Raw genomic sequence first — 18,380 nt, forward strand, 5'->3', positions numbered from 1 at the left:
CTTGGATGTAACATTTGTCTTCCATTTCTTTTCCTCTGGAGTTCTTCCCTGGGTAGCTGCTGGCTTTGGGTGACTGGTTTGCTGTCTTAGTTGTTGATGAATCTTGTAATTTTTCATTGTGATTTTCACATTAAGGATTCAGAGATTTTGGAAGACAAATCCTGAACTTTTGACTGTTTTGGTCAATAGGTGGCTGCCTTTGCTTGGTTCTGGGTTGGTTCCTAGGTCAATTGTTGAAGCCTGCTCTCAGCCCTGGGCTGGCTGAGATAGACTTTGCCTTGTCTCTGCTCTGTTGGGGGAGGGGCCCACCACCAGCTGCTAGTCTGACCCACATAGGGCTCACTCTTGTTAGATTCTGATGGGCAGACACACTCCACCCTCTCCTGAGGCATGCACTTAGTTCCTAAGTTAGGGACAGGTGGTTTAGACAGCTTGGGCTCCCACCTGGGACACACAGGTGGGGCTCGTCCAGCCACCTGGGGGAGCCAACAAGCAGTTCCTGACTTCAGCCAAGGACCAGCAGTCTAGACTGCTCATGCTCCCTCCCAGGGGCACTCTTGGCAAAACCTGGTGGGCTGGTTGTATTACAGTTGCTGGAACCCGCTCACAGTTCCTGATTTTAGCCAGATACTGGTGACCTGAGCTGTCTGTGTCCCCAACCCAGGACACACAGATTGGGTTCCTTCCACCTCCGGCTACTGAGGCCTACAGGCGTGGTTCCCGACTTCAGCCAGGGACTCATGGACCTGGGCTGCTGGGTCTCCAGCCCGGGACACACAGGTCAGACTTGTTATGACTCTGGCTGCTGGGACCCACTGGCAGGGTTCTGAATTCAGCTAGGGCCCGGCCGCATTGGAGCTCCCCCCCAGAGGCACTCTTGGTCAAGCCTAGTGGTCTAGGTGTGCTCCACTAGTTGCTGGGGAGCTTGTACAATTCCCAGTTTCAGTGGGACCAGTAGCCCATTTGGTAGGTAGAGGTCAAACTCTGGGTGTTACCACCAGCATTGGTCTTCCATGGCAGTGGAAGTGGGGGCATCCCTTTGGAGTACTCACTTATTCTGGAACTTGGGAGGCTGTCCAGCAGTGCTATGGCAGATGGCTGTTTCCGTGAACTGTAGATCGCTGGTCACGACTGTGTTCTGCATTCCATGTTCCGTTGGGCAGAGCCAGGTGGTTGTGGAAGCTCCAGGTCTTGGTTTTTCCTTGATTCTAGTTTCTGTCTCTTTTTATACTTTCCATGTCTATGGGAGTCTTCTGCATTGGCATTCTATGGACCACTGCAGCTCTGAGGTACCTGGTACCCCAGGCCAGGCCACTTTGGTGGCTGTGAATTAAGAGGTAGAGTACCAGCTATGAGTGAATAAAAGCTAAGGGACAGATCCTAGGTTCTGAGTTCAAGACCCAGTGTAAGGAACAACAAAAGAAAAATCTTTTCCTTCCTGGGTGCCAGTGGTTCAAACTTGTTATCCTAGCTACCTAGGAGACACAGCTCAACTTTTACCCTCTTGGTGATTAATTGGAAATAGTCTCGTGGATTTTTCTGCTCAAGCTATAGACATGAGATTCTGTTAACCTGTATATGCCAGTATATATTTCTTCCAAACAAAGTACTGATCTACAGGACTGCAGAACTACAATCCAAGTCAGAAAACAAACAATAATTAGAACTCATAATCTATATACCCTAAATTTTGCCACATGTTGTAACAGTGTCTATTCTTACTCTTTGTATCCCACCCCCTAGACTCAAACTCAGTATCTGACACTTTTGCTCACTCTCTGGTGCTCTACCACCTGAGTCACACTCCAACCCCCTTTTTCTATTTTTTTTGTTAGATATCTTTAGTCTCTTCTAATCTAGGAAAATTCCTGGTTTTTCCTTTTATATCAGTGATTTGTTTTAAAGAATAAATGCTTTACATATGCAGGATAATTTTTCAACTAGGTCCATTCAATGTTTCCTCTTAAGCAAACTTTGGTCATGCTTTCCTAAAACCAAATATTTTATTTTCCCATGCTGGTACCCAGGCTTGAACCAGGGCTTCAAACCCTTCCCTGGCCTTTTCACTCATGGTTGACACTCTACCGTGTGAGCCACACCTCTAGTCTGGCTTTTTGATGGTTAATTGGACTTTTCTGCTCAGGATGTTTAATCCTTCATGTCTCAGCCTTCAGAGTAGCTAGGATTATAGAGGTGAGCCACAAGCCCCCAGGTGCAGTGCTGTTTTCATTTCACCTAGGTGGAAGTGAACTTGGATGACCCAATCATTTTTTCTGAATTTATTCATAAGTAAAGCACCAGCCTTGGGCAAAAAAGCTAAGGGACAGTACCCAGGCCCTGTATTTAAGCCCTAGTACCTCAAAAAAATAAATAAACTGGAAGGAGCAAGAACCTAGCTGCCTGTTAGGAGAAAGACATTCAGAGACACAAGAGAATTCTTTTCTCATAAAAAAAATGACAAACTCAAACCTTTGATTGCTGTTAACATGGTTTATATTTGTGTCATAAAGCTATTTGAATGAAAGATAACATTTTAGTTTGGTTTTAAAACTATATACTTACGATGGCAGAGCATACTGTCCTCAGGTATCATTTATCCTGAGGTGGTTACATTCTGGTGAAATTTGGAAATTAGAAATTAGAAAGAGGTCTACTGGTTAAGAGCACTTGACTAGGAATAGCATAGACGATTGCAACTTTCAGAACAAAGTCTGGCCTAAAATTGAAAACAGAAAATCCATGGAAGGGCCAGGAAGAGCTGAAGGCTCAGGCCTCTAGTCCTAGCTACTCAAAAGGCTGAGATCTGAAGACTCCAGTTCAAAGCTAGTCTGGGCAGGAAAGTCTGTAAGACTTATCTCTAAATTAACCAGCAGAGAGCCACAAGTGGAGCTGTGGCTCAAGTGGTAGAGAACCATCTATGTGAGGAAGCTAAGGAACTGTGCCCAGGCTATGAGTTAAAATCCTATTACTGGCACACACACAAAAACCAATTTTGGAAGAACTGACTGGGAAGAAATCAACATTAGGTACTCCAACTGGATTTGTGTTTACCAACTGGAGTTACTCAGCTTATAACTAGTACATTAGAGTAATTGTCCAATAAAACAAATGGAAATATTGTTCACATGGTAACAACAACAGCTGATGTAAGATAAGCATTCTCTGCTGCATCAGATTGAATAGCCATTTGGACACACTATCTGTGGTATTGTCTGGTACCAGTTATGAAGCTTTAATAGACCTGTGGACCTTGCAAGCTTGGGTCATGTGTCATATGTGTTGATATGAGGTAAGATTTTGAGGCTAATATTCCCAACTCCCCCTTAAGGGAACATTTTCTTTGGAGAGTTCTCATTCACTATAGCTTTTAGTATGTGTGTGCTGGTCCTAGGGCTTGAACTCAAGGCCTGGGCACTGTCCCTGAGCTTTTTTACTCAAGGCTAGTGCTCTAGCACTTGAGCCACAGCTCTACTTCCAGCTTTTGGGTAGTTTATTAGAGATGAGTCTTATGGACTTTCCTGCTCCTGCCTAGGCTGACTTTGAACCATGATCCTCAGGTCTCAGTCTGAGCCAACGTTGTATACCTTGTGTGTATATATATATATATGTGTGTGTGTGTGTGTGTGTGTGTGTATACATATATGTACATATATGTCATATGTGTGTGTATCTATATCTATCTATCTATCTATCTATCTATCTATCTATCTATCTATCTATCTATATATATATATATATATATCACAAATTTCCAGTAACTAAGCCTCTCCACATCAGGTTGTTACACTCTATTCCCTTCTGTGTAGTCCTTTCCACAGGAAGTGTCCAGATCTGAGAGCTCAACCTAGACCCCCGAGACTGGAATCCTGACATCTGACACTAGAATTGGAGTGTTAGGGTGTTGTTGTTTTCATTCCTTACTGCTAGCGTGGCAGTAAGATGATGATGATTCGAGCCTATTAGTACATAACTAATACTAGAAATAATGATTTTTTTTTTGGTTGCCAGTACTGGGGCTTGAACTCAGGGCTTGGACACTACCTTTAGCTTTTATGTAGTGACTAGTGCTCTATATCTTGAGCCACAACACCACTTCTGGTTTTCTGGTGGTTAATTAATTGTAGATAAGAGTCTCACGGACTTTTCCTGACCAGGCTGGCTTTGAACCAGATCTCAGCATGCTGAGTAGCTAGGATTACAGGCATGAGCCACTGGCACTCGGCCAGAAGGTTTAAAAAAAAAAAAAAGGCAGTGTTACCAGGTACTAGTGGGTCATGCCTATAATCCTAGCTACTCAAGAAGTTGGATTCTGATGGTCATGGTTCAAGCCAGACCAAGCAAAAAAGTCCATGAGACTCTTATCTCCAATTAATAATCAAAAAGCCAGAAGTAGAGTTGTGGCTTAAGTAATAGAGCACCAGCCTTGAGTGACAAAGACACAGTACCAAGGCTTGGAGTTCAAGCCACAGGACCAGCACAAAAAAAGGCAGGAACATCTTTGTATTGTTCCTGATTTGTCAGAAAGACCCTAGATATAAGACATTAAATGTGATATTAGTTGTATGTATGGAAATCCTTTACAATATTGGTGTGCTTCCTGTATCTATCTAGCTTGCCAAGAGGTGTTCTCATTAATAGGCTTTGGGTTCTGTCTAATGTTTTTTCTGAATCTATGGCTCATCTTTGTGCTGTTGATAAGTTACTGATTTTGAATGTTTAACCAATAAATCCCATTTTGTGGTGATATATGTTCTTGTGGATTTTTTTATCTATACATTGTTAAATTTGATTTGATGAGAAGTAATTGCATTATTATTACATCTATATTCTCATGTCCGTTTTTGGTCTGTAATTTCATATCTGGTAATGTTTGACTTGGTTATTAGTCATGCTGGCTACATGGAATAAGATTTTTCCTTTTGCTACTACATTCTGGGGGGAAAAATACTTAGGAATAAAAAAAGGTAACAATTCTATTCATTCTTTTGGTAGATTTCAGCAGGACACTTGTATAGTCCTGGTATTTTGTTTTTCAAGGTTGTTAAATACTGATTTAATGTTTAAAATATGACTTATTATCTTTAAGTAGATGTACAAAAGGGCTTCCATTTAGCATGTCTGTTTATGAGTACAATGCTTCTTCTTAACATGCTATTTACTAAGTTTATTCTTACATATTTAAAGAACGCATCTTTAAAAGAATAGGTCCATTTTGTATAGGTTTAATTTATGGGTAGAATTTGTTAATATTTTTTATATTTCTTTTGATGTTTGTAGCATCAATAATGGTAGTCCTTTTTTTTCTTGTGCTGGTACTGGGGCTAGAACTCATAACCTTTGCACTCTTGCTTGATTTTTTTGCTCAAGGCTGGTGCTCTACCACTTGATCCATTCTCTACTTCCTGATTTTTGTTGGTTAATTGGAGCTAAGAGTCTCATGGACTTTCCTGCCTGGCCTGGCTTTGAACCACAATCCTCAGATATGTCTGCTGAATAGCTAGGATTACAGGCAGCAGTCACTGCTACCCAGCTCTCTTTCATTTCTGGTATTTATAATTTATGTTTGTTTATTTAGAGAGGAAATAAAGTTTGACCTTAGGGTCTCAAACTTGTGAAACCCATTGTTGAGCCATACCTCCAGCCCTTTGGGGGGCATTGGTTATTTTTAAGATAGCATTGTTTCTGAGATACAGTTTCACTTCCTGGGTAAGTATGCTTGGAATATGATCCTCCTGGTTTTGGCTTCCTTGAGCTAGGTATATGTGCCACTGTGTCAAGCTATAGGTAGGAAAGGGATTTCATGAAGTTTATTGTCTAGCTAGCCTCTACTCTTAATCATAATCCTGTTTGCAGCCTCCCAGGTAGCTAAGGTTACAGACATATGCCACCAGCACCTGGCTTTTTTTTTTTTTTTTTAAGACAGGGTCTTACCATGTAAACCAATCTGGCCTTGAACTCATGATTCTCCTACCTCAGCCTCCTGAGTGCTGGGATTATAGGCATGTGTCATTACATCTGGCTTTGTGTCTTTGTCTTTTAAATTAGTTAACTTAGCTAGAGTTTTATCAATTTTATTGACCTTTTCAGAGAATCATTTTATTATATTACTGGTTTTGTTCCAACTGCACTACTTTTTACTCTTTATCTGTTTACTCCACATTTTTCTTTTTCTAGTTTTAGAAGGCAGAAAATTACACAAGCAACCTGAAATTATTAGAACATATAATATTACTTTTGTAAACTACTATGTGATATAACATATGACTTTCCCCCATTCTGTCTAATTTGTGGCCCTATTCCATCCTCAATCCTACTCTGCCTTGGTATGGCCTATCTCTGAATTTACAGCCAAACATCACTGAACAGCATCTTGGTGGTCATAAGTGCTCCTCTTTCTCTACATTGTGATGCAACTAGCTACAGGTTTGGAAAAAAATTACATAAGCCTAAGAAGAATATGAAATAGGATCTATAACTCTGCATTTAACATTTTGATTGATAATTTTTGAGTGAGCAGACATAGGCTCTCATTTCAACTCTTATTCCAGGGCCTAAATACATGGAAGATTGGCCTCTTGACACCATTACTAATTTAGGGATACCTACATCTTAGTCACAATTACGTTACATTGATTTGAATGAAAGGCATTCAGTTGTTTTCCTCCAGATGCTGGGGATTAAGCCAAGGGCCTTGTGCATGTTAGGAAAGCATTATATCAACTGAACTACATCCTCAGCCCCAAATACAGACACTTTATATGACTTAACACATGGAAACATTTAAGTCTTACACATACTAAAGCTATTTCTCTTATGTTTTTAATGCTATTATAATCTATTTTTTTTAAGGTTTAATTCAAATGGTTCCCAGTGTTAGGGATTCAGAAAGAGAGAGTATTTTAAAAAGGAAATTTCTTGATGTCACATCATGATGCCCTGATAATCCTGGTATAAATACAGACTCCAGATTCCTGCTCAATTGTGCAACTTAATTATGTTCATGACTACTCAAATCTACAAGGAAAAACTGGATAAAACACAAAACAGAACACATGTAAAAATGGTAAATTTGAAGAAAGTCTATATTTGAGATTGCATAATAACAATTTCTTATATTTCATAACACAGTTATGTAAGACATCATTAGAACAAGGATGAAGAGTGCATGAGAACTCTCTGTATTCTTACCACGTGCTTATAAATCTATACTTTTATTACTTTATAGAAGTTTCTAAAGATTTATATTCGAAAACATATAGCTGTCAATTACTACTTAAGTTTTCTAAAAACATTTCTGGCAACATACCTAAACCATGATGTATAATACAAAAGTTTCAGATTAAATTTCATAATTTGACATTTCTCTATATATGGTTTGACATCATGTGTTTTCCTAGAAATGTTTACAAATTTAAAACATCTGTAAGGTTTTGGGGTTGGGGATTTAGTAGAAGGGCACTCAGAGCTAGCCCTGGGTTTGTTGTTCCTCAATGAAAAATAAGTCTGTAAAGTTATATATCAGCATTAATTTAGGATGTCACTTAGGCTGTTGAAGTTGTTGAAATCTATTGTTTATCCTCTATCACTGGCAAAGGATATATTCAGTCCAGAAAGATATTAAATATTTGAAATGGCAGCAGAACTTTCTCCTGTGTGTGCATGCTAATGTGTAGAGTGGACTAATCTGTGGCTATTCATGTCTAATATCCATTTTATTCATCAGATTGATCTTGTGTGTATTCTCTGATGGACACTGAGGTTTGACTTTTGAGAAAAGGTTTTCCTACATGTGTTACATTCATAGGGCTTCTCACCTGTGTGCGACCTCTGATGTTTTACAAGGTCTGATTTACGGTAAAAGATTTTCCCACATTCCTTACATTGGCAAGATTTCTCACCTGTGTGAGTCCTATGATGTACTGTGAGGGATGATTTGTGACTGAAGGATTTCCCACATTCAATACATTCATAAGGTTTCTCCCCTGTGTGTTTTCTCTGATGTAAAATTAGTCCTGACTTTACACAGAAAGATTTCTCACATTGATTGCACTTGTAGGGCTTTTCTTCTATGTGGGTCCTCTGATGCACAGTTAGAGCAGACTTATGGCAGAAAGCTCTTCCACATTGAGTACATGCATAGGGCTTCTCCCCAAGGTGAATTCTCTGATGCTGTGTGAGCTGTGATTTCTGGCAGAAAGACTTTCCACATTCATTGCATTCATACGGTTTCTCTCCAGTATGGGTTCTGTTATGTTTAGTTAGGTAGGACTTATTGTAAAAGATTTTTCCGCACTGAAGACATTCATAAGGTCTTTCCCCGGTGTGTGTTCTATAATGCTGCGAGAGGGTTGACTTATGGCTGAAGAATTTCCCACATTCGGGACATATAAAAGGTTTCTCCCCTGTGTGAGTTCTCTGATGTACTGTGAGGTCTGACTTTAAGCAAAAGGTTTTCCCACATTCATAACATTTATAAGGTTTCAATCCTGTGTGGATTACTTGATGTCTTCTGAGTACTGACTTGTGGTAGAAAGCTTTCCCACAGGTATCACATGTGTAAGGCTTATCACCTATGTGAGTTCTCTGAGGCTGCGTGAGGTGTGACTTTTGACAAAAAGATTTCCCACATTCCAGACACGCAAAGGGTTTCTCCCCAGTATGTGTTCTCTGATGAACTGTAAGGTGTGAATTCATACAAAAGGATTTCCCACATTCATTGCATTCATAGGGTTTTAGCCCTGTGTGGGTTCTCTGATGCTTAGTGAGGTCTGACTTCTGGTAAGACATTTTCACACATGCAGTGCACCGATTGGGTTTCTCCCCTGTATGCATCCTCTGGTGTAATATGAGGGCTGACTTGTGGCCAAAGGCTTTACTGCACTGATTGCATTCATACGTCTTTTCTCCTACGTGTGACTGCTGATGTTTCATGAGGTTTGATTTCTCCCAGAAAGTTTTCCCACATTCCTTACATCCAAAGTGTTTCTCTCCTGTGTGCACCCTATGATGCCTTGTGAGACATGACTTTTCCAAGAAACCTTTCCCACAGTCAGGACACTTAAAGTGCTTTTCTCCTTTATGAGTTGTCTGAGGTTGTGAGAGACATAACTTGCTCTTGAAATGATTTCCACTTTCACTGTATTCACAGTGTGTCTTAAGAATGCCACCATGTTTGAGAGGGATAGATTTCCAGGGATCCTCCTCAGAGGACACCACCTCAGGGTCTAGGAGGGATGAGGCACTAGAGGGAGTTCGCCCATGTTCAGAGCTGGCATGGTCCATCTCATCTCTGTTTTCACTTGTATGTGGGTTGAACAATGTCTTTTCCAGGAATGCTTCCTGACTTACATTATATTCAAAAATATGTCCTAAAGTCTGAATCCTTTCATGCTGAATAGGAGCCTCATGGTGACAGCTAGAAGTCCTGTTTTTTAAAACTTCACTTCTCTCCTTACAGTGAGTTTCCTCGTGTTTAATTTTGAGTAGCAATTTTCCACAGGCATTAAATTCATCAGGTTCATTCCTTAAGTAGGTAGTCCTACTAAAAATCAATTCTGAAATTCTGTTGAAACTCATCCCATAAGAATCACAATGACAGAATAATTTTGTGGGAGAAAATGAATTGATGTCCAAGTTAAATGGTTTTCCTATTATATGGCCTTTCTCCTGGGTCAACCTTTTGTTATTAATGAATACAACTTCCCACAAATGTTTAGATGGATTTTCCTGACTCCTGTCCTTCAAATGGTCAGCATTCCAAAGGTCTAGAAAGATGAAAATTCAGTCTCAGCATTTAAAAAACATCTATTTTCCTTTTATAGGTTTTTTTGTTTGTTTATTTGGGAGCTTGGGGGTACTGGGGTTTGAACTCAGCGCTTCATGTCATATTTGTAACATGGGTACTCTACCACTGAGCCACGCCTTCAGCTTTTTTGCACTGGTTATTTTTAAGCTAGGGTGTCAATCCTATTCAAGTGCATATTTGGACTGTGATATGCCTATTTATGCTTTGCTCAAAGTTAGGATGCCAGGTATGTACTACTGCATTTAGCTATGGGACTAGAAAGGGAGTCTCACAAACTCTTTTGCCTAAGCTGGCCTCAATTCACCATTATTCTGATCTCCAAAGGAGCTAGGATTACAGGTACTAGCCACCAACACCTGGCACTAAAAAATCTCTATACAAATGTCATATGTTATAGCTGTTGTTTTCTATACAAGTTCCAGAAGTGAAACTAACTGCCATGTGTACATTCTTTTTCTATTTTGTGGGTGTGAGGTATGAATAAATACGTAGACTAGAATAGTGGAAAAAGAGAAAAGAATCTGACTATTAGAAAGTTGGCTAGGCACTCATGCCTTATACCTGTAATCACAACTATTCAGAAGGCTGAGATATGAGAATCATAGTTCAAACTAGACTAGGCAGGAAAACCATGAAACTTTTATCTCCAGGTAGCCTCCAAATAGCTGTGAATGGAGGTATGGCTCAAGTGGTAGAGCTCTATGCTTGAGTGATAAAGCTAAGAGACAGCATTTAGGTTCTGAGTTCAAGCCCAAGTACTGGCGCGTGCATGCGCACGCGCACATACACACACACACAAACATACATATCTACTTTAGAATATATGAATAATCTAATCTCTCCATGTATCTTACTAAAAATAAGATCCACAAAATAAGCATTACCTATAATAGCCTATGACTTTCAAATAGCAAGGAAACAAAAAATATAGTGAGCCAGCCTGGACAGAAAGTTTGCAAGACTACTTCCCAAACCACAGCTGGGTGTAGTGGTACACACCTGTCATCCTGGGAGGCTCAGACTGTAAGCTCAGTACCTGCCTAGCAAATGTGAGACCCTCAGTTCAAACCTTAGTCCCACTAAATAACAAAAAAGAATTGCTTCAAATATTGGAGAAACAATCAGAAACTCTCGGTCAACCACCAGGTAGGAATAATCAGATTCTAAACTATGATAGCCCAAGTCTAATACTGCTTTCTGTAGTGTTAGAGCAGTTAGAATTATGATAGCTAAACCAAACATGCTATACAGAGAAAGAGATTTGCTATGAGGAAAAGAAACTAAGCAGTGTTAAGGTGGCCTTAAATTGAAAAAAGTAAATTGAAACACAGAATAAAATTCGAGGCCAGCTGGATGCCAGTGGCTCACATCTGTAATCCTAGCTAATTAGATTGTGGTTTAAAGCCAGCCCAGGCAAGAAAATCTTTGACACTTTTATCTCTGACTAACCACCAGAAGTCTGGAAGTGGAGCTGTGGTTTAAGTGGTAGAGCACCAGCCTTGAGTGAGAAAGCTAAAGAACAAACCCAGTCCCTAATTTCAAGCCCCTAATACTGGCATACACACACAAAATCAAGACCAGATCAAAGAAACTCCCCCAGAAGAAGAAATTGCAAGGCTAAAGAACAGCAAGGCTATGGACAAAACTAAACTTCTTGAGGTACAATATTCCATCAGCAGATCTCACTAATAAATTATCCAAAACCAAGACAAGAGTGCTTAAAGCTCTCCTAACCTGATATCTCAGGCAAAATCCAGAAATAAACACTACTATCATTACATAGTTAAAACTTCGAAAAGATGCCCTAGTTTTACCAGAGAGAATTGGAAGATCTAACATTGTTTTGGGAGAGTATGAAAACAAATAAAAAAACAGGAACAAAATATCCAGAAGCTGCTCATGCTTGTCATCCTAACTACTTGGGGGCTGAAATCTGGAGGTTCATGATTTGAAGCAAGCTCAGGGAGAAAAGTCCTTAAAAGTCCATTTCCAGTTAGGTACAGAAAAAAAAAATCCATGGCTGGAAGAGTGGCTCAAGTGGTAGAGCACCAGTTGTGAGCAAGCCAGCTGAGAAAGAGTAAGGCCCCTGAGTTCAAAACTAGCACTGGCAAATATGAAATGAAGTGAAGTGAAATAAATATAATGAATAAACCCAGGAGTTAATGGAACACTTTAAAAAAAAAAAAAGAGTGAAGCAGAGAATCATGTTGGACACAGAAGGCAAAAAGTACAGATTATGGCTGATGCCCATAATCAGCTGCAGAAACTGAAATCGTGTAAGAGACAAAAACAAAAAACAAAAGCTAAAATATCAATATGAACAACCAACTAGAAGAAAACCAAAAACACATAATCAAAGAAAAGGATTATTTGAATTAACTCGAATTAACTACATATAATAACAGATCTGATACTTGTTTCTGCAGTCCAAACTAACTCACCTGGGAAGTTCTGACTTGGAAATTCTTCCTTCAATGTCCATGGCTCTGCCCCTTGCTCCAGTTTGAAGATCACCTCGGGCTGGCTCACATAATACCCTGTTAACAGAAATAATGAAGGCATTTGGTCAGCAGCTTAGACAGTATGGCCTCTGGTAGTGGATGAAGCATTGTGTTGTTGAAACATGCCAACAGGAAATTCAATTTTTTCCCAATGTCCACTATCTTTACATGGTACAAAGGGTCCACAGGCTTCATAACTAAAGGAAAAAGCAAGTGCTATATGGAACGACACAGTAAACAGCCTTACCCACTGAGACAAGGTGGCTATAGTTTTCGAGCATCACGTCCCTGTACAGAGACCGCTGAGCACCATCAAGGTGGCCCCACTCCTCGGGAGTAAAGTCCACAGTCACATCCTTAAATGACACTGATCCGTGGAATTTCTGTCCAGTCTGCAACATCCATGATTAGGTGACATGGAAAAAAAGATGTATGGGATGATTCCTTACTGCAATTACTGCTCACAGATTATGAAAATCACTATACATTCATTGCATTTGCTTTATACTTCCAAAGGGAGAGGAAAGAAAATAACTGCTATTGGATTAAGGTATTAATTCATATTCATGCAACAACAAAAAAGCAAGACCCTGTAAAGTACCTGGAACTATTAGAGCTGTTGGAAATACTAAATTGAGTAAAAGTCCTCATACTTAATGAGTAAATAATGGAATATATGCAGTAAATAACAGAACATATGCAATAATATACTTCCTAAAAAGCAAATGTATACAAAGTGTATACAAACCAGGTTAATGGGGTTTGAGGCATAGCTAAGGTGGTAAAGTTCCAGGTAATGAGTAAAAGTGTCAGATACTGAGTTTGATTCCAGGTCTTAGGAATAAAAACAATGTTCTATTTAGAATTTCCTTAGGTTGAAGACTAACCCTGTGCTTTTCCCAAGCCCAGTGCCACACCAGAGGGTGGTTGGAACATTCCAGAAGCCAGCATAGAACAAGCAGAGGACATGAAGGTGTCACTTTCCTGACACAAGAAAAAAGGCCAAGGAAGTAGTTAGAAAATTGAATATGGAATATTTTAAACCCAATAGTCTGCCAATCATTTTATTATCTTCAAGAGTATTTTTGTATGCTACAGATTTATACTTACAAAAATTACAGAAATAAAGCATTTATGATGAATAGCAATTTACAATTCAATATGTTTTTGATGCCAGAATTGGGGCTTGAACTCAGAGCCTGGATACTGTTCCTTGGTTTTTCTTTCAGTGCTGATGCTCTACCACTTAAGCCACAGGTAGACTCCTTTTTTTTTTTTTGAGTACGGTCATGGGGCCTAAACTCTGGGCCTGGGCACTGTCCCTCAGGTCTTCAGCTCAAGGCTAGCGCTCTACCACTTGAGCCACAGTGCCACTTCCGGCTTTTTTCTTTTTGCTTATGTGGTGCTGAGGAATCGAACCCAGGGCCTCATGCATGCAAGGCAAGTGCTCTACCACTGAGCCATCTTCCCAGCCTGACTCCTAGCTTTTTGTTGATTAAATGGAAATAAGAGCCTCAGGGGCTTATCTGCTAGCTTTTAACTGTGATCCTCAGATCGCAGCCAATTGAGTAGCTAAGAAACAGGTCTGAGCCACAGGCCCCCAGCACATAGCTTGTTTGTTTTGACATGCTCTAAATGTCTGGGTTACATGTGCAAAGACCGATTGAGCCAACACAAATAATTTATGGAGAGACATAGATATATGACATACATAAACATTTACTCTCCTATCTTTTATCAGAAATTACTGGGGTAGCTGGGCGTTGGTGGCTCACGCTTGTAATCCTAGCTACTCAGCAGGCTGAGATCTGTGGATCATGGTTCAGTGCAGCCCAGGCAGGAAAGTCTGTGAGACTCTTATCTCCAATTAACCACCAGAAAAACCAGAAATTACACTGTGGCTCAAGTGGTAGAGTGCTAGCCTTGAGCTGAAGACCTGAGGGACAGTACATAGGCCCAGAGTTCCATCTACCTGAGTGACAAAAAAAAAAAATACTGGGGGGGGGAGGGAAACAGGTGCTAGTGGCTCATGCCTGTAATCTTAGCTACTCAGAAGGCTGAGATCTGTAGATCCTGCTTCAAAGCCAGCCTAGGCAAAAAAAAAAAAAAATCCCCTTGAGACTCTTATCTCCAATTAACCAGTCAAAAACCAGAAGTAGAGCTATGGCTCAAAGTGGTAGAGTGCTAGCCTTGAGCAAAAGAGCTCAGGGATGGTACCCAGACCCTGAATTCAAACCCAACAACCAACACACACACACACACACACACACACACACACACACACACACACACACACACACACACACACACACACACACACACACACACACACACACACACACACACACACAGACGGACAAGTGGCCACACATCACATTGTCATTTTCTTGATGTGTTAAATGAGTTTATATGTGTGTGCGTGTATGTGCGTGTGTGTATGTATGAATAGAGATAGATAGGTAGATATAGATTTAGATTACTGCCTCGCCCAGTGCTATGTGCCTGTAATCCCAGCTTCTTGGGAGTGTAGGTGGGAAGACCACTTGAACCCAGAACTTCAAAACTATACTGGGCAATAGCTTTAGAGAGAAAGAAAAAGAGAGATCAGTTTATCTCATGTACATAGATAAAAACACCCTAAACAAAATATAAGTGAATGAAACATAGCAACTCATAAGTATAATGGATTATAATAACCTTGTTGGGTTTATTTTAGAAATGTCAAGTTACTTGTACATTTCAAAGTCAATTAATACAATTCAACCAACTAATGAAAGAAAAAAATCATCTGATAATTTCAAGAGCTGCCAAACGTAATTTGATAAAATTTAACAGGAGTCAGTCTATGCGGTAGAGAGCAGGTCACTGTAGTTCAGGCTTCTCCCAGAATGGCCGAAAGAGATTTAGCTATGTCATCTCTGATGGGAAAAGTGATCAGCACCTCTAAAGCCCACAGGGCCATTGGTCCCTACTTTAGTCAAACTTCAGTTAGTCAACAGGACCATGTACATTTCAGGACTGGGGAAAAGACTGCAAAATACAGAATACAATCTAATATCCTTGATAAGAAATTTTCAAAAATAAAATGTACTGATGCTCATTTACTTTTGATAGGATATGTCCTGAGGAGCCCACCCGAATTAGAAGATATAACACAAAAATCCATGTAATACATCTAAACTGATAACTATTGTTGCTTAGCAACACAATGTTTGGAAGAACATCACTTGTTTACCATTCTGATCTTAGAACCTCAGTCACTCTACAACAATGTACAAGAATATCAAGTATACTGTCCTACATATCACTAGGCAAAGACTAAAATTTAAGATTCAAAGTACAGTCTCTACTAAGTGCCTATAATTTTATACAATTATAAATATAAAATGTTAAATCATCATGAGAGTAAGATAGTACCCTGAAAGCATTTGTTATCCCTAAAATCTCTAGGGAAACGATCAGAAGCTAAAAAGCACCAAATCTACAAGATGGGTGATGGGAGGACACTGAACTCTCAGACCCAAATATTTAAAAAGGACGATGGACAACCTGGGCAAGCCAAACAGAGGAACTGATCTGGTATGTGTGGAAAGCCAGCCTAGGAGAACATATACAAATGCAGAAAGCAGGTAGGAGACTACAAAAATCACAAATCCTAGCCAGGCACAGTTGCTCGTATCTGTAATCCCTTCTACTTGGGAAGCAGAGATCAGGAGGATCATTGTTTCAGACTAGCACAAGAAAAAAGCTAGTAAACTGCTACCCTAACCAATGAACTGGCTTAGGAAGCCCTAACACTGTCTGAGACTGGTCCTGGGCAAAAACCGAGACAATGTCAGAAAAATAAAGCCAAAAAAAAAAAAAAAAAAAAAAGCTTGGGGTGTACCTACCTAGCAAGTGTGAGTCTCTGAGTTCAAATATCTGTACAAGCAGAATGCTTAAAAATGAAGCAAGAGGGGCTGGGAAGGTAGCTCAGTGGTAGAGTGCATGCCTTGCAAGCATGAGGCCCTGGGTTCGATTCCTCAGCAACACATAAACAGAAAAAGCCGGAAGTGGCGCTGTGGCTCCAGTGGTAGAGCGTTAGCCTTGAGCTGAAGAGCTGCAGGACAGCGCCCAGACCCAGGGTTCAGGCCCCATGACTGGCAAAAAAAAAAAAAAAATGAAGCAAGAGAATACTACCTGAAAACCATACCCATTTAAGAAAGCTGCACAACCTCAATAATCATCAGATATATGAAAGTGATGCTTTCTATCCATTAACATAAATATTTTTATAGAGAGTAAGTAGGAAAAGTAATTTTCAAATAAGCAATACTGAATCTACACAATATTTTTTTCATATCCAAGCTGAAAGCTGGAGGCTCACACATGCAATCCTAGATACTCAGAAAGCTGGGATCTGTAGGACAGCAGTTCAAAGACAGCCCAGGAAGAAAACCTGCAGAAAGCTGAAGTGAAGGCTTACCTCAGGCAGAAAAGCACCAGCCAAGCAACATAAAACTCTATGTTCGGGCTGGGAAGGTGGCTCAGTGGTAGAGAGCTTGCCTTGCATGCATGAGACCTGGGTTCGATTCCTCAGCACCACATAAGCAAAAAGAAAAAAGCTGGAAGTGGCGCTGTGGCTCAAGTGGTAGAGCACTAGCCTTGAGCTGAAGAGCTGAGGGACAGCGCCCAGGCCCAGAGTTCAGGCCCCACGACCGGAGCCCCCCCCAAAAAAACCCTCCATGTTCAAGTCCCAGTACCACTACAAAAAGAATGATTGTTATAAATCTCACAAAACTCCCATATAAAAATAAAATAGTGTAAGAACAAATGATGCACCCTTACCTTGTTCATTTTGTGCTTTGTATGTAGACAGTTCTGAAGATACAACTGAGAAATACAGGTCATGAAAGATACTGACTTCCATAAATTTCTTGATTCTTCTGCCCTAAAAAACTACTCATATCCACAAGATGAAATGTTCTCTATGGGAAGTTACTGTTCCTTTGACCTTTAAGAATGATCAGAAGAAATCAGGTGAGTGATCACCTAATATTACTCTAATATCACTCTCTCAGATAAGTATTTGCATCCTCAGGAATTTAACAGTTTTAATCTCCTTGGTGTTCACAAAAAAAAAAATTAAAAATGGCAACATAGTTTAAACAAGTTGACAGTACACCTAGTGAAAGAACAGTAACACTGAAAATGTTGAAAAAAATATTCTGGGCTGTCCTATCAATTTTCTTACTACTATTACTTACCCTTTGGCTAGTGAGTGCACAGAAAGTCATAAAAAGCTTCTAAGAAAAAAAACAATGTTTTAATTTCTGTAACTTTGTGGTTTCTCCAAAGGATGTCTTTGTAAGAAATTTGCTCAGATTAAGTATACTAGTTTGCCAGAATGGAAAGCTGAATTTTGGCCTTCACCATTAAGAAAATGTGACCCTGAGGAAGTAAACCTTTCTTTTCTTGTACCAAATAAAAACAAAAGCAGACAATAGTTGAAGATCCTTGCTGAGTGCTAGGGGGAACTCCGGTAAACAGCATACATCAAAATGCAGTGATAACTACTTCTGGAAAGCAGCTTACAATCTATGAAAGAAAACCAAGCAACACAGGGCATCCAGAAAAGGATAACTGATCTAAGTGGCGACACCAAGGCCCCAGCACCCAAGCCACATGCGCATATGCTCACCCTCCTGTACAGCCCTCACCCCAGTGGTGCTGAACCAAAGCACGAAGCACGCCTCACGCCTGCGCGCATAGGCTCGCCCTGCAGCACCGCCCCTCCACAGGTGCTAGCGGCACACCTCACGCATGCGCATAGATCCTCCTCCCAGGCCGGAAAAGGACAGTGAAAACTGAGGGGGGGGGGGTCTGTCCTGAGACTGCCTCAAGCTCTGACGGAGACGCCGCAATCTGGAGGTCCCACCAAGAGGTCCGCAGGCATCTTCTCCGCAGCCGGGCGCTGAATGTACCCCGCAAGTCGCGCGGGGCTTCCTTGGTTCTCACCCGTTGCACCCGGGGCGTGTGGCATCGCACCCCCAAGACCGCGTAGACTGGGCGGTCTGGGGCCAGAGGGAGACGGG

General features: G+C 40.5%; 1 protein-coding gene and 1 long non-coding RNA gene across 6 annotated transcripts in view; one reads left to right on the forward strand and one right to left on the reverse strand.

The window, feature by feature from the left end:
* The window catches only part of LOC138825978 (uncharacterized), a 34,908-nt gene extending 16,902 nt beyond the window's left edge, over nucleotides 1-18,006 (forward strand). Inside the window, exons 4-6 of one of the 5 annotated variants that reach the window (XR_011371545.1) lie at nucleotides 15,757-15,885; nucleotides 17,161-17,325; nucleotides 17,783-18,006. This is a non-coding gene — a long non-coding RNA (uncharacterized lncRNA). Of the gene's footprint in view, nucleotides 1-15,756; nucleotides 15,936-17,160; nucleotides 17,326-17,643; nucleotides 17,723-17,782 lie in introns of those variants that run through there. The other 4 variants (XR_011371546.1, XR_011371543.1, XR_011371542.1 and 1 more) reach the window with 4 other exon arrangements.
* Nucleotides 7,091-17,216, reverse strand: Znf33b (zinc finger protein 33B). Its single transcript, XM_070020812.1, has 4 exons — nucleotides 17,134-17,216; nucleotides 12,554-12,698; nucleotides 12,247-12,342; nucleotides 7,091-9,764 (listed from the first exon to the last, which is right to left on the reverse strand). Exons 1-4 carry the CDS (start codon nucleotides 17,194-17,196, stop codon nucleotides 7,720-7,722), a joined length of 2,349 nt encoding a protein of 782 aa, XP_069876913.1. The 5' UTR covers nucleotides 17,197-17,216; the 3' UTR covers nucleotides 7,091-7,719.
* Nucleotides 18,007-18,380: the final 374 nt, after the last annotated feature.

Source organism: Dipodomys merriami, unplaced genomic scaffold, assembly GCF_024711535.1.
Source record: "Dipodomys merriami isolate MVZ:Mamm:240054 unplaced genomic scaffold, mDipMer1.0.p SCAF_14, whole genome shotgun sequence".
Classification (NCBI taxonomy): Eukaryota; Metazoa; Chordata; class Mammalia; order Rodentia; family Heteromyidae; genus Dipodomys; species Dipodomys merriami.